This window comes from Saimiri boliviensis, chromosome 4 (genome assembly GCF_048565385.1).
Source record: "Saimiri boliviensis isolate mSaiBol1 chromosome 4, mSaiBol1.pri, whole genome shotgun sequence".
Taxonomy (NCBI): Eukaryota; Metazoa; Chordata; class Mammalia; order Primates; family Cebidae; genus Saimiri; species Saimiri boliviensis.
Genome location: NC_133452.1, coordinates 144,707,021 through 144,722,876, shown reverse-complemented (window position 1 = coordinate 144,722,876; position 15,856 = coordinate 144,707,021). Strand labels below are relative to the sequence as shown.

The 15,856-nt window shown below is 40.0% G+C and overlaps 1 protein-coding gene across 2 annotated transcripts in view; it reads left to right on the top strand.

The window, feature by feature from the left end:
• The window catches only part of F13A1 (coagulation factor XIII A chain), a 173,931-nt gene that overhangs the window by 55,879 nt on the left and 102,196 nt on the right, over positions 1 to 15,856 (top strand). For both annotated transcript variants that reach the window (XM_010338078.3, XM_010338077.3), the window contains exon 5: positions 13,691 to 13,809. In XM_010338078.3, the coding sequence (XP_010336380.1) occupies positions 13,691 to 13,809 (119 nt within the window). The remainder of the gene's footprint in view (positions 1 to 13,690; positions 13,810 to 15,856) is intronic.

Genomic DNA, 15,856 nt, shown 5'->3' with positions numbered 1-15,856 from the left:
GGCAGTGAAAGCTATAAAAGCTCAGATGGGGGGTAGGAGACTTTCCATGACATCCTACCCCATGTGCACCACCTCTAACATGTTCCAAAATGAGCCTACATTATTGCTGATTTTGAATGACCCTTGTATGTGAAAGTTGCATTTCAATCAGGGTTAATCTGTCCTAGATATAGAAAAGTGGACAAAAATATTTGCTACTTACCTAGAACATACATCTTGGTCCTACTGACCTTTTCTTTGATTAATATTTATATTTATTTACTTTTTGTAGAGACGTGGTCTCACCATGTTGCCCAGGCTGGTCTCAAACTCCTGGGCTCAAGCAGTGCTCCTGCCTTAGCCTCCCAAAATGTTAGGATTACAGTCATGAACCACCATGCCCTGTGTGGCTTGGGAGTTACCTGTTCTACTAGTGTTGGCAAATGACACTAAGCTATTCCTACACTCCCCGTATCTCCATTCTCATCATCTTGTATCCAGGACTCCTACCTATGAGACAGATATTCAAGGTAAATGGTAACAGGAAATGTTAACTGGGCATTTGCAGTTCAAAAATGAACTCTTGTTGGTAGTTATCTTATCAACCAGATAAAAGGCATTTTGCAACTGGTTGATGAGGTGACATTACAAAAATGAAAAAGACTGAGAGAATCAGAGTTACTGATATATAAATTAAGATTTTGAATATGTTAAGTTGGAGATAACCATAGACAGACAAGCAGAAATGACAAGTAGGTATGTGAATCTGAAGAGGAAAATCAGAGATGTGTATTTGGGAGTGGTCTGCACCTAGGAAGAAAATATAGATAAAGAAGGAAATGAGATATAGTATCCACCCTTCAGGAACACCGTCATTTAGGAGTCCAGTAGAGGAGAAGTAAGCAAAGAGAATGAGATGGAGAGTATGTAGGAAGCAGCCTATTCTGAGAAAATTGTATTTAAAAATCTATACTTATAAATTAATCAGGAGTTTGTTATTTACGTTCTTTGTATTAAAAAAAGAAAATCATAGACTTCATATAACTGTTCAGAACTCCGGAAAATTTCAGGAATGCTATAATTTACCCAGACCTTGGCTTGTTTGCAGCTTTTCTGGATTGTATAATGTGTGTGAAATGGGATACGTGTCTGCATACGTTTCAACTTATGTGGCCACTCTTCTTGAGGGGAAAAGGGTTCGTCATGTTGCCTGAAATGTTAACTTTAAGGATAACTATTCAGGAGGAGCAGTATAATAACCTAATTGCTGCCTTGATCTTCAGTTGTATCCATGATGAGCAGCTTCCAGATACCTCTGTTCCGAAAGAGTCACTTAGGTCTAGAGGTGCGTTTGTCCTAGAGGCTATAAGGGGACCTCCCCTAGGTTTTCAGTGCATAGAAAGGATTAGAGAAAGGTGGGACAAAAACCAGAGACCAATTTGGAAGCTGTGGTCTAGGACAAAGATGATGATGGACTAAACTATGGTGGTACCAGTGGGGATGAGAAGGTATTAGATCAGAGATCTATTTTGTATTTCAAACAAATTGCACAGGGATCGAAGATGAGAAGTAAAGAAATGAGAGGACTCAAGAATAATTCTAGATTTCTTGTTTGGCCAATTGGGCTGACAGTGGTGTCGTTTTCAGAGCTGGGAAGACTGTGGGAAGTGGAGGGGAAGCACTAGGGGTGAAGCTAAGAGTTATATTCAGAAATGTTAATTTGGTGATGTCTATGAGACATCCAAGTGAAAATGTCAAGTAAGCACCTGAATAAAGTGAATCTAGAACTCAGAGGAGATGGCTGAGCTAGACATGCAAACATGGGCACAGTTAGGAACAATAATGAACAAAAATGATTCAGAGTCATTAACAAGTAAGAGTCAAGACAAAGGAGAAGCCAGCAAAGGAGACTGAGCAGGAGCAGTCAGTGAGGCACAAGAAGATCAAAAGAGCCTAGAGCCGGATACATCGATAGATTCAAGACAGCAGGTAACACCGTTGAATGCTATGATTAGCGGAATAGGATAGGGTAGGAAAGTGGTCATATAGTGTGGAGACTGGATGTCTTCAATGTTCTTGAAAAGGACCGTTTTGCTAAAGTAATGGGGACAGAGGCCAGGGAGATGGTCACAGGCTGTGCTGTAAACAGGAGGGAAGACCACAGGAAATGGCACCTTTCTCAAGACTTTCTGCAGCACCTAGATGTTGATTGAAGGTCAGAGGAGAATTTTTTTTAAAGACAAGAGAGGGTGGGTGTTATTTTATGGTGATGGAGGGGAAGCAGGAAGGAGAGTTTGCAATCCAAAGAGAGGACAGTGGTTCACAGTCTTGGCTGCACATTGCAATCATCTGGGAAGCTTTGAAACTACAGATACCTCAGTCCTCAACGTAAGCATCCTTAGGTAATTGCTCTGGAGTGCAGCCTGGGCTTCAAGGTTTTTAAAAGCTCTGCAGGCAATTCTGGGAACGAAGGTGAAGTTTTAGGATTGAAATCTTTTGAGTGGTTGGAATCCAGGGAACAGGTGAAGGGCCTGTGATGGGTAAGGCTATTTACCCTCCCCGGAGGGGGTACAGATTTTCTAGTTTAATGGAAAAATAGGTTGTTACCATTTTGTGACTCTTTTTTTTTTTTTTTTTTTTTTTTTTTTTTGTCAGTGAAGCATAAGGCAAAGTCATGCGTTGAGAAGCAGCAGCAAAGAAGGGCATGAGAGGCTTTATAGGAAAGATGTGAGCTAGTCATCTGGAAGGTGGAAGGTGAGCTTATTACAAATACGTGCCGGGAGGATCTTCCCTGCTTCCAGAACACAGGGCAAACTAGCACAATCCCTCCTCATTCCTTGACCTGTGGAGGCCCAGACATCTCTGCAAATTCCTTAGGGATTTCTGACCTCATGGCTGCCTCTGCCTCTAGGAACCCTACTTCCCCTTGTGCTGCTGCAAGTGAGAAACTCAACCTTCACCTTCAATTTCAATGTCGGCAGTAAAAGCAAAAACAGTCACACACAACATCTGTGAATGCCCAGACCCTAACTGCAGCTTAGGATGGAGGGTGAGAAGAGGAAGGATGCTCTCTGTGGTCAACAAGCTCAGAGCACATCAGAATCATCTGGAGGGCTTGTTCAGACATTTCTGTGCAGCGCCCTCAGGTTGAGTAGGTCTGAGGTCTGGCCTGAGAACTTGCATTTCCAACCAGTTACTGGAAGATGCTCTTGCTGCTGGTTGGGGCCAACAATTAGAGGACCCCTGGTTTCCTAATAATCGCAAAGCAATAAAACTGGGCATGGCACCCAGAGTAGCCTGCAGTCCCAGCTACTTGGGAACCTGAGTCAGGAGGATTGTTTGAGCCTAGGAGTTCAAGGCAGCCCGGCCAGCCTGTCTAACAAGAAAGAAAAACAATAAGCAATAATTTTAAAACTCAGGAAAGTATAATTTCCTCTTCTTAAAATTTCAGTGGCTCTATCCTGAACCTAATTCCAGTATTTCTCCTCCTTACCACCCCTTCTCTCTCTCTCCTGCTGGTCTTCTTTATTCTCCAAACTCTTCTCTCCCATCTGTCTCAGGAGCAAATTCTCCTGCCTTAATGCAGAGGGATCCTGTGCATTATTTTGTTCATTAGTCTTCTCCAACAACCATGCTTTTGGGCACTGCACACATTTTTAAAAAATGAAACGAGAGAAAGAGGTCATCTCCTCATGTACTCGTTGTGTGGTTTTCCCAGTCTAGCACGCAAAGCATAACCCAAAAAGGGAACAAGATGATGAACCCCCTACACACAAGCACGTGCACTGTAGCCCAGCAATCACCTGCAGTTTCATGCTTGTGTGTGTTAATGCGTAACAAAGGACTCAGTGGTATAGCCTGGTAATTGGAAAGTAGGTCAAAAGAGACGGGTGAGACTGTTGCCCATATGAAAAAGATAGCAGAAGACAAGAAAGAAAACTGCTTCCAGAAATTGTCAAAAGAGAGCCAGATGAACAAGATTTTCATCTGAGGTGGCACAGGGCACTGGTCTGAAAATTACAGCAGCACGCACAGCACTTATTGATAGGAGAATGCTCAGCTGTGCTCCTGAGGGCCCTTCAGCCTGCTTTGCATTCACAGGCAATTTATCCTCCTTAATCACTAAATCATTAATGGGGATCAATAGCAATGCCACACCAGTGAAGGCAGGGGTGCATGCAGGGAGAATAATTGCTTAGTTTTTAGTTTAGTGGTGCTAACCAGGCTTCGAGTCCCTTCTGGGAGGAAACCCTTCTGTGAGGTGTTAGAGAGAATTGTACCCACAAAGGCAGCAGAAGTGAGATGGGAAGTTATTATGAATTCATCATGTTTTTCTAGCTATCAGGAACTCTGAATTATTGAATGTATTTCACTATTTAAATATAGAATATTCTGGTTTGGTAGTCTAGCACTCGTGCCAGATAGCAGGTTCTGAAAGATTTAGATTTCTGATATCTGCGCCTAGTATTCTGGGGAAGTACTGAGCTGTATTTTTAATTGGGCATCAGTGGCCTTTAAGGGATCTTCCTCCTCCTGAGACGTTGCTTCCCCACTCCATTCCCCCTTACCTGATTCAGCCTTGTATCCACAGCCTCTGGCACACTTGAGGTTTAATAAATATTTGCTGTGTGGATTTAATAATCCCAGGTAAATACTCTTTAGATTAGTTGCACCCTATCATTACACGTAAATTGTAAATGTAGTCTCAGACTTTACCATCTTGAGAAAAGTCAAAAACATATTCCACGTGCTGAGAAGAGTGTGTCTGTGGGGGCTGCGTGTGTGCATTTCTCTCTCTCTCTTAGCATCTGACACCAAATTAGCATCTAATATTTCCTTTTTATTCAGTGTTTTTTTTTTCATTTTTCTTTAAACAAAGAAATCAGTTTAATATGAAGAAATCGATATGTTTCCAATTATTTGGATGCTTTTCATAACAAATAAATAAATACTACCCACTTGTATTTTATTATTAAATTTACCCTTAGTCTATTTGCTTTTGTCATTATATTGGTCTTTTTAGCCCCTTTTGTACAGAATAGAGTAAGTCACCAGGACTGATGTCCGCAGAGTAAAAATGACCACCATCCCTTCTCTTGGAGATTATTGAGCCCAGAGCAGAATTTAAACCCTCAGGCTGGAGCCATTCATCCATCAATCCACAAATATTGATAGTATGTCTCATCCCACGCCCATGACAACACAATTACCTGTGCATAGTACAATAGTATTATGCATTCATTCATAAAAATTCAGAGTCAATACTGAATTAGGTACTGGGAATATGGCAGTGAAAAAGGCAGACACAATCTTCGTATAGCTTCTAGCAAGGATTTTACAGATGAGCTCCTAATAAAAAACTAATTACAATTGTAAAAAATACTAAAATAAGTCAGTGCACAACAAGAATGTAAAACAGGGGACTCCAACCTATTTGGGGAATGAGGAGAGACTAGCCAGTGACTTAGCCTTGCACCCTGCCTAGCGCCCAGAACAGTGTTTGCAGAAGGGCATGGATGAAGCTGGAAACCATCATTCTCAGCAAACTAACACAGGAACAGAAAACCAAACACCCCATGTTCTCACTCATAAGTGGAAGTTGAACAATGAGAACACATGGACTCAGAGAGGGGAACATCACACACTAGAGCCTGTCTAGAGGTGGGGGGCTGAGGGAAGGGAGAGCATTAGGAAAAATACCTAATGTAAATAGATGACAGATTGATGGGTGCAGCAAACCATCATGGCACATGTATACCTATGCAACAAACCTGCATGTCTGCACATGTACCCCAGAACTTAAAGAATAATTAAAAAATAAAAAAGAATAACAATCAAATAGTTGGTTAATTGAATTTTTATGGTTTTAATGAAGCGTATGCAAAATTTTAGCCCTTATTTACTCAATACTTCTCTTAAATAAAATAGTGGGTATCATTCTTCCCAGTGTCTGAATCACTTAGAGGCTTATTGTGCTTTTTATGCCAAGCAAGGATCATTTGGTGTGGCTCTGTAATCAGAAGGGATCCCAGGGAGCTCAAAGTAAACCTTCTTTTCAATGGCGTGTAGGCGACCCAAGGAGCAAGGTGGGAAGGTCTTTACAAGTTGTTTCTAGAAAAGGCATGATTGGAAGTGTCAAATGCAGGGTCACATTCATCCACCAATTCATGTGGTTTACAATTCCTTTCTTGTAGAGTCTCTCATACTCTTCAAAGAGTGGTCATAGCCAGTATCCCCCTAGGTAGTGTGTTTGGAAGACATAATCCTTATCTCATTCATTCTTTCATGGTACCTGTAATTGAGTTGATGTTTAGTAAATGTTTGCTGAACTGAATTGATAATCACCACTCTGAGAGACAAGGAAATGATTATTAGATTCAGATTTCAGGAGAGAAAGCAGGTTCTGTGATGTTATGTGCATTTCCCAAAGTACTATAGAAAGTTAAGAAACAAACTGGGGCTGACACTTGGGCATCCTGACTCAGTCAGGGTAAGTGCTTATATTTTTAAAACAAAAGCCATCAGTATCTGGCCTTGTGTAGCATAAGAAAAAACAGTACATGGCCAACCAAGAAGATTCTCTGATGACCTAATCAATGTGGAAAGTTCTGCCATAATAAATAAATAAATACATACATACATTCAAGTTGATATTTACAAGATCAAATGAAAGCTTTCTCTGGGAAGAAAATTAAAGCATGCCAACAAGGGCACAGGCTCCCTTAGAGGATATGTGCTAAGTAAAGAAGCTCTGACATTTTCTTTGTAGAATTGCTTCATGAATAATAGTCTGTCTTCTGAAGATATTTCAGTACTCTACAAAGTCCTTAACTAGCAAAACAGTCAAGTTAGCACAAATCCAATAACCTTCTCAAGCTGGTGTGAGATGTAATGCAATGTGTTTAAAAGGAATGTAAACTTTGTTGTACTATGCACGGGTAATTGTGTTGTTGTGAGCAAGGCGGGAGATATGCTATCAATATCTGCAGTTGATGGATGAATGGCGGTAGCTTGAGGGTGCAAATTCTGGTCCAGGCTCAAGGGTCTCCAACAGAGGGGGTGTTAGTCATTGTTATTCTGAGGATACCATTCCTAGCAAACTACTCCACTTCATACCCAAGGGGCTAAAAGGGAACAGGCAGACTCAACTGACTGTGGAAGAACCACTTGCTGTGCTGCATAGGTCGGTTCCATTCCAGTGTTAATAGGTAGGCAAGCAAGGTCTCTGGAGTGGCTGTACTGAACTGTTTTAGGAAGGCAGTGAGTTTGGATCCTTCCAGAATAAAAATCTCAGACTCTAGAAATGCCATTCCTTAATATGCTCACAACTCCCACTGACAGGAAGTTACTCCTGGTATGCCGCAGCGCACACAGCCTGTTAGGATTTGCCACTCCTTTGATGTACTTTGTGATGGAAAAACATATCATGATGACACTAGTCCTGAGTCACATTTACTCTGCGGACCAAGACACTCCCTCTAAGAACGATTACACACTCCCAGAATGAATCTTACCTCTTTTTAGTGGTGCTCAGCTTTTATATAAAGGGGGAAGCAAGTGGAAGTGATTCCTAATCCCCTTACTGTAAATTCCTTCCTTCCCTAAATGGTGACACATTTTGCCTTTTTGAAGGGCAAAACCATTATTCCTTCTTAAGATTTAGAAACGACATCAAACTCTGGTTTAAACTGTTTAAAGAGACCTAGTAGGACACCTCTCCTGGCACCATAGTTTTGTTTAATTCCTGGGCTCCCTTTGCTCGTCTTGAGCCTAATGACCAAGGAAATGGAACTTGCTCTGACTTTGAAATGACATGTAAATAAGCAGAAGGAATGTATTAGCCCATGCAGGGATGAATGATCCTCCTTCTGGCAAAGAGGTCGTACAGATACTAAAATAAATAGGTTCAGCATTTGTTTTTACATATTTGTTATAAATCCTTATCGTCTCTGGGTGGGGAGGACAGAGGGTGACCGAAATCCACCCTAAAATTTCTTGGTCTGCTCTTTTCTTTCTTAACTACCCTACTATTCCCACCAGATAAACAGCAAAATTAATGAGGTCATTATTCTTCACTATTTGCCTCTTGTAAATTGTTTGTCAGCCTACAAGGGTGGTTATTTACGAGGCGTTTCGAAGGTCTGTTCTGGTGACGGGGCTGCTCTGGGCAGTGGATGGAGGTGCTGTGTCACACTTACCAGTGGTGCCATGTGTAATCTGTTTTCTCTGGAGTTTTATTGTAATGGCGCCTGTCTGCCACAGGCCACATACACTCAAAGAGTTGTCAGTTGGTCCATGCTGCAGCCACTCCTACTCTGGGAGCTGTGTAGATCTTATTTCTTCCCTCAGACTTCACTTAGTTAAGTATAGCTTCCAGCTCCCACATTCCACACAAGCCTCACATACACTTCTACCTTCTACTAGTCCAAATCTTTGGGTTTCTACAATAGTAAGTTGTTTGTTGGTCTGTTTTTGCTATTAGTCTAGTCTTCCATTTTACTAAGTGAAGAACTAGCTTCCCCCTGAAACTTAGTAAAACCCCACCCCACTAAAGCTAACCAAAAATTTAAAAACAAACAAAAACACCAACAAAAAGCCAACAGCAAAAATCTCCAGGAGCAAATGATTACATTTTTCTATTTTTGTTAGCCTTCCAAGCATAGGGAGTATTTTGGAGTTTCCATCGTGATGTATTTTTTTTAAACTTGCTTTGGACATCTGTATTTTAAAGTGACAGATCTGAGTAAAAACAGGGGAAATAAAGCATCGCTTTCCACCCTCAATCTTCCTTTTAAAATCATAAATAAATTTAAAATTAAAATCAAGACTTCCTATTTGACTTCCTTGCTGTATTGTGGATTCATGATAATGTCTGGCTGTTTGAGGTGAGGTTTAATTCAAGCATTGGAAGGGAAAAGGTGGCCTAGTCTGAAGCTCCAGAACTCCTCTCTGTTCATGCTTTGCCACCTAAATTTATCACATCCCATCAATACTAACCCAAAGCCCAAAGGTAAATCCTTCATTTTCTTGGACTTCTCCCTTACTCTCTAAGCTCCAGACATCGTCCCCATCTCTCATTCTTTCAGTAGACATTGATTGATTTCCTACCATATTCCAAGACACAGTGCTGGGGGCTGGGGATGCAGTCATTCAATCTCTTGGACCCAAGAGCCACAGACTATTTGAAAGACAGCTTATTCAAATCCTAGCTTCACAACTCCATAGCTATATGACCTTGGAAAAGTTGTGTTTCTCTTTGCCTCAGTTTCCTCTTCAATGAAATGGGGCTACCTTTCTCACAAGGTTGTTATGAGTGTTGATGAGTTCATGGGTCTTGTTATAAAGCACTTAGAAAGTTCCTGTCAGTAAATTATCAGTATAACAATGCTTATTTACATGCTACTACTTAAAAAAAATTAAATAGTAGAGACTTAAACACATGCTTGTTCAATAAAATATAATAATTAAACAGTAATGTCCGTACGGTGGGATAAATATTACCCCAGCCTCCGTGGGGCACTAAGGGAGCAAGATTCCATCTCTGCTGGAAAGGAAAGGGTTCAGGGAGACTTAAAGAAGGAGAAAAAAGTTGTGTCTGAGGACATGGATAATAAAAAAGCACAACCTTATTGCTCTTAAAGAAAACTAATGCGTAAAAGTTGAACTTGTTAGTCTTTTATTAAATGGGTAGCTTCACTTAAATGGAAACACATTTAAAAATAGCTTTTTCTGATGGAAAAAGTCTCCTTATAGAAATACAAATTAATAAAAGCATAAAAAGGAGCTCAAAGATCTACAAATCAGAGACACCAACAATTAACGCTTTGTTGTAACGTCATTCATTTAAAGTATTTCCAGTGCTTTTCATTTTTAAACAACTATTTGAATATATCATTCTTTTCAAATAAACGCACATGTACATATGTATGACTAAAAGTAAACTTTTCTTTTCACCAATCTTCCAATCTTAGAGAATCCCCAGAGAAAATCAACCTTAATTGTGTATATCATTACAGATACTTTGCTATCATTTCATATATCGATATGCATATATATACTGAAAGAGTTTAGGTTTTTTTAAACTACAAATAAGATTGTGTCAGCCTTTTGCTCTGTACCTCATTTTCTCATGCAGTATATCTTGGAGCATTTTCTATGGCAGTACATGCATCTTCTTTTGAATGGCTGCTTGGTATGGTGCTATCATCATGGTTTTGGTCTTTTGTTTACAACTCTTTGGATTGTTTCACATTTTCACTATAGCATGTTATGCCATTTTGAATGTTTCACATACATTTTGTACAAATGATGTCTGTAGAATAGGCATCTAGAAATAGCATTGCTTGGGCAAAGTGAATTCACATTTTAAATTTGCATAGATATTGCCTAATTGCCCTTTTAAAAGGCTACACTATTTTACACTACGGCCACAATAGATAAGAGTATACAGCTCTTCATACCCTCTTTGGCACTGATGGTTCACCATTTGTTTTAGCATTTGCCCATACGGTATGAGAATTATGATATCTCATTGGGATTTCATGGTTAATTTGGTTTTTATGTCTCTGATTATTAGTGGAGTCGAGCATTTTATCATATATTTATTGAATGTTATGTTTCTCTATCTGCTTGTATCTGGAACTTGTCAGGCAAAATAAAGATTGTCAGGAAGAGACCCAAATGCACTCTTAAATCCATGGATCGAGTTTGTATATGGTGGGAGAAAGAGAGAGATCTTACTGACTTATTTTTTTTTTCTCACATGGATAGCCAGCTGTCAAAATTGATCAGATCTATTATTACCTATTGATTTTAAGTGCCATTTTTATTATTTAGTATACATTTTAGTATGATTTAGTACACATCTAGCTCCTTCTGGGTATTTGTCCATTACTGTGCTAATGTCAGTTTTAAGTGTAGCTTTGTTGCAGTTAGCTATACTCACAGTAATGCTACATAAGAAGGAACTATAAAATCTCAGTGGCATACACCAATAAGCACTTATTCATGGATCTGGGGCTTGGCTAGGGTTGGGCTCACCTATACTGGGCTTGACTGGCCACCTCCGCTTCAGGTGGTAACAGCTGGAGAGGATCTGTTTCTCCCTGAGAGCTCCAGAGACTCTCTGCTCTGGTGCCTCACATCCTTTTTTGACCAGTGGGCTTGCTGGGGCATATTTTCCTCAGGGTAATAGCAGATTTGTATAAGCACATGCTCAGCTGTGCTGTCACATTTTATATCCCTACTTGCTTCTGCTATAACACCCCATTAGCCAAAATAAGCCCAAAGTCAAGAGAGGATATTCCACATTTAGAGGGAAGAACTACTAGATTCATGGCAAAGGGCATAGATGCAGGAAACTATAAATTGGGGTCCAAAGTTTAACTTACCTTTGGGCAAGTCCTTCAGTCTTTATTCATTTGCAACATATTAGCTTTTGGTTATTTTCTCTTCTTCTTTCTTTTTTTTTTTTTTTCAGACAGTTCCTAGCTCTGTCATCCAGGCTGGAGTGCAATGGTGCTATCTCAGCTCACTGCAACCTCCACCCCCTGGGCTCAAGTGATTCTCCTGCCTCAGCCTCCTGAGGAGATGGGATTACAGGCACATGCCACCACATCTGGCTAATTTTTGTATTTTTAGTAGAGATGTGGTTTCACCATATTGGCCAAGCTGGTCTCAAACTCCTGACCTCAAGTGATCCACCCATCTTGGCCTCCCAAAGCGCTGGAATTACAGGCATGAGCCACCACACCCTGCCTATTTTCTTGCATGTTGTTTTTTCCAGATAAACTATTGAATGAACATGCACAGTTCCAAAAATTCTGAGTAGAAGTTAAGCTGGGTTCACATTGGTCGTATAGACCAATGTGGGTCGAATTTGTATCTTTACATTACTGAATTTTCACATCCAATTGGAAAGATTTTGTATTTGAGTTTTATTTGATAAACTTAATTTTTCTTATAAATATTTTCAGACAAACTCAAAAACAGAAAGAGTAGCACAATGAATATCTACTTATATGCCTCTCAGGCTGAATAGTTATCAAGATTTTGCCACGTTTGCTTTATCTATCCTTCCCACCCCCCGCCTTTTTTTTTTTTCGCCTTGGCATCCTCAAGCAAATTCTAGTAATCATATTAGTTTACCCATGCATATTTTAGCATGCAGTTTTTAAAAAATAGACATATGCACAGTATACACAGATACATATGTACCTATATATGTGTGTATGTATGTGCTTGTGTCTGTGTGTGTGTGTGTGTGTGTGTGTGTGTAATCTTTGCAGCTAATACAAATCAATAAGAGCTCCTAGGTATTATCTGATGAACCATCTTTAATTTTCCCAATGTCTAAAAATTATCTTTTTAGTTTATTTGGATTAAGGTATGCAGATTAAATTTGGTTGGTATGTCACTTAAATCTTTTCCTGCAGAGTAATCCTTTTCATCTGTTTCTTCATGCCACAAACTTATTGCTGAAATGGAGTCATTTTTTAAGCAGAACTTTCCATATTCTGAATTTTGCTGAGTCCATCCCCTGGTGTCATGAAATATGTTTCTCTAACCACTGTGGGATTTTTTTTTAACCACTGTGGCATTTTCTGTTAAGCAGCTAGTTAGATCTAGAGACTCTATCAGATTCAGTTTCAAGTGGCATATTTTTTTGGAGGAGGGGGGAAAAACACTTCATAAGTCATGCCATTGCTTCCCAGGACATTCATCCTAGCAGGAGATGCATATGTTTAGGCTTATCAATATTATCCCGTTCACATATTTTTAGTCTTATCCATCCGCTATGAAGTTCCCTTCTTAATGAATTATTTCTATCTCGATTCATTATCTCATGAGGAATTGCAACATTCTAATTCTACCATTCCTTTTGCATTTATTATCATCAATTATTTTGTCACCTTGAGGTAGAATTCATATAAAAGCATTTAGGTGCTTGTTCCAAATACACACATTTTCCTGAGTGCAATTTACACTTGTAGGGTCCTGTCTGTGTTAAAGATGCTTTGCTGCTCTCCCACCAGGCCTGGGAATAAGCATCCAATTGATGACCAAGTGGATAGATAGAGAGCATGACCCTCCTGAGATTCTAGCCATAGGGAAGAGAAGTCCTTGCAGTGAAAGACATCGGCCAGGGAAGATGGTTGGACACACATACGTACTGGCACATTGACAAGTACCTTTCATTAAAAGAAGATGACCTACTGCTTTGCTCCTGCCAGTGATGGGCCACAAAACAGACATGACATGACAAAGTAGGCTGTTGCCTTGTCCTGTGTCCTAGATTTGTTTTAAAAACCATTTTCAATTCACGTAGTTTTCTATTAATGTTAAAAGGTTGGAAATTATGTTTTAATTTGTGTTAGAGATTTACATCAGCATTATAGACTTCTGAAACTACTGATGCACCAGAATCATAAAATGTTTAATGAGACATATCAATTTAATTCTGCTGCTTGGAACTTAAAGAGCCAGAGTTTGTCAGCATTTTGCTCACAAATGTCATCATTTATCGAATGAACTCTGATGCTGATTATCTTCACCCTTACTAAAATATTGGAAAATGAGCTATGCTTAATGAAACAAAGAGCATTTTTTAAAAATTTGGTTGATTAAATGCAGTTTAGAAATAAAATAAACTTGCAAGTGTTTGGAAACAGCCTGGTTTGGTAATGGTCACTATGTTTGAATTCTGATGCAGATGATGCTGTGTATCTGGATGATGAGAAAGAAAGAGAAGAATATGTCCTGAATGACATCGGGGTAATTTTTTATGGAGAGGTCAATGACATCAAGACTAGGAGCTGGAGCTATGGTCAGGTGAGCCATTTAAAATTTGTTATTGTCAAGGACATCTTTACTTCATATTTTTTGTCACATGTATCCCTGCAGGGTGCCATGTATCGATATTAGACAAGCACAATTTCCTGCTTTTTAGGATCGGAGACTCCAAGGCAGAGAGTATAGGCATAGGGACTCATAAAGACAACTGCATAATTTATCAGCTGAAACCACATATCTCTGGGTATTACAGTGTTACAGAAATGAGAGATTCCATGAATAATACGACATTCTATTGAGAAATGCTTTGGCCACTTAGAACAGTAAAATCTCATTAGCTCAACCTGGAATGGACTGAAGTTTTCCTTTTCTTAGAAAGAAAGTTATTTTGATAATGATACAAAGAATACCGCAAGGGGCGTGCCCAATTCCAAGAAATAGTTTTGTTTTGTTTTTCCAAAAAAAGTGTTAGCCTAGGGTACTGCTAATTAGAAAAGATCCCCCTATTGTTTCATCAAAGAATAGCCCACTGGGCTTTTAGTTAGAAACATTTTATCAGCTGCAAACTCAAGTTACTGACTAGACATAAAGTAGGAAATGGCATTTATTTAAGATGTTCAACCATTCAAACTATTTCAGCTTGGTATCTTTAACAATGGAGCAAATGAATGATATTTTACCAGTTTTCCATAAATGAATGCATATCTTGTGATTTCAAAATGATTTTTAATTAGCAACACAAGAGGGGGTGAATGGCATTTCTCGGGGAGTTTTGGCTGGGTTGGCTGGAATTGTGCATCATTGCTCTGGACATCCAGTGGGGAGGTTTCTCGGAATCTGGCTGCACCAGGTCACAGGATACTTTCTTGGCTCTGGGTGCCTTGCTTTGACTTCCATATGGGATCTCCCTGTGTTCCTCACCCACTGCTCCTGTACCTGTGTCATCCTGCCTGGCTTTATGACCAGCTTCTTCACCCTAACTCCAGAGAATTACATGCCCAGTGTTCAGGCTTGCCTGCCTGCATGTCTGATGTCCTGCCAAGCTTGAGCTGTGTTGCCCCCCCCTGGTTTTTGGATTCCTGCCTGGCTCCCTCGTGCCAAGCCATCCTCTCCTCAGTGACATGCAATCCTTGACTGTTGCCTACTGCCTGATTCCCTCACCTTGGGTTCTCAATTTCTAGCCTTTAGCCTGGGGATTCTATTTATGGCCCAAATGTGACAATCTATAGATAGCTAACAAGAAGAAAAGTCATCAAGGTGGGCAGCAAGGAGGTCTGGAAAGGTGTCCCAAGCCCAGTCAGGGCACTCCTCAGCCAGCTTGGCTTTGGATAGACACCCTGGAGCACAGTCACTGACTGTATTTTCTGTTACTCAAAGAGGCTGTTGGTTTGTACCCTTTGGCCAAAATAACCAGCCAAGCCTTTTTGCAGTGATACAGGGAACCAATCAGTTCTATGACTGTTTCTTTAACTCTCCAGTTAGTTGTTATCATGCCCAGCAAAAACAGCTGAGAGAAGCTGCTAATAAGAACCAAAATACTGAGTTATTGGCATACCGGAAGAACTAGTGCAATTACCCATTACTGCATCCACTCCATCGGTTTGGGATACACCCAGAGTGTGTATTCTAACTAGGCTGAATAAAGAATTGCATGGTAATTAGCCATTATGACTGTGGTTTCTGTCACAAGTACTTGGGTGGATAGCAGGCAAGATTTCTGTATTCAGGGAAATCTCTTGCAACAGTGAGGTATAGGTAACATCTTCCTGTCTTGCTATATGATTTTTATTCCTTTTTTAAAAGAAGTCTGTTATTGCCTGTGTCTAGTAGTTCTTTCTAAGGAAATTGAACTGGTATGAGACTCTTCCCTTGATAATGTAATCTACTTTCTGCAGGCCATCTGGCTTCTCCTTGATCCTGAGGTCTACCTTGTCTCAGAAGAGGGGAAACCTCAGAAGGACAGTCACTATATGAGGTCTCCTACTAGTTTGAATGCAAACTAAGTAGTGTGAAGTGCCTTCTTGTGATACACCTGAGAGCTCTTTATTTTCAAAATGCATGAGGACTTATATTACTTTTGAGGTCC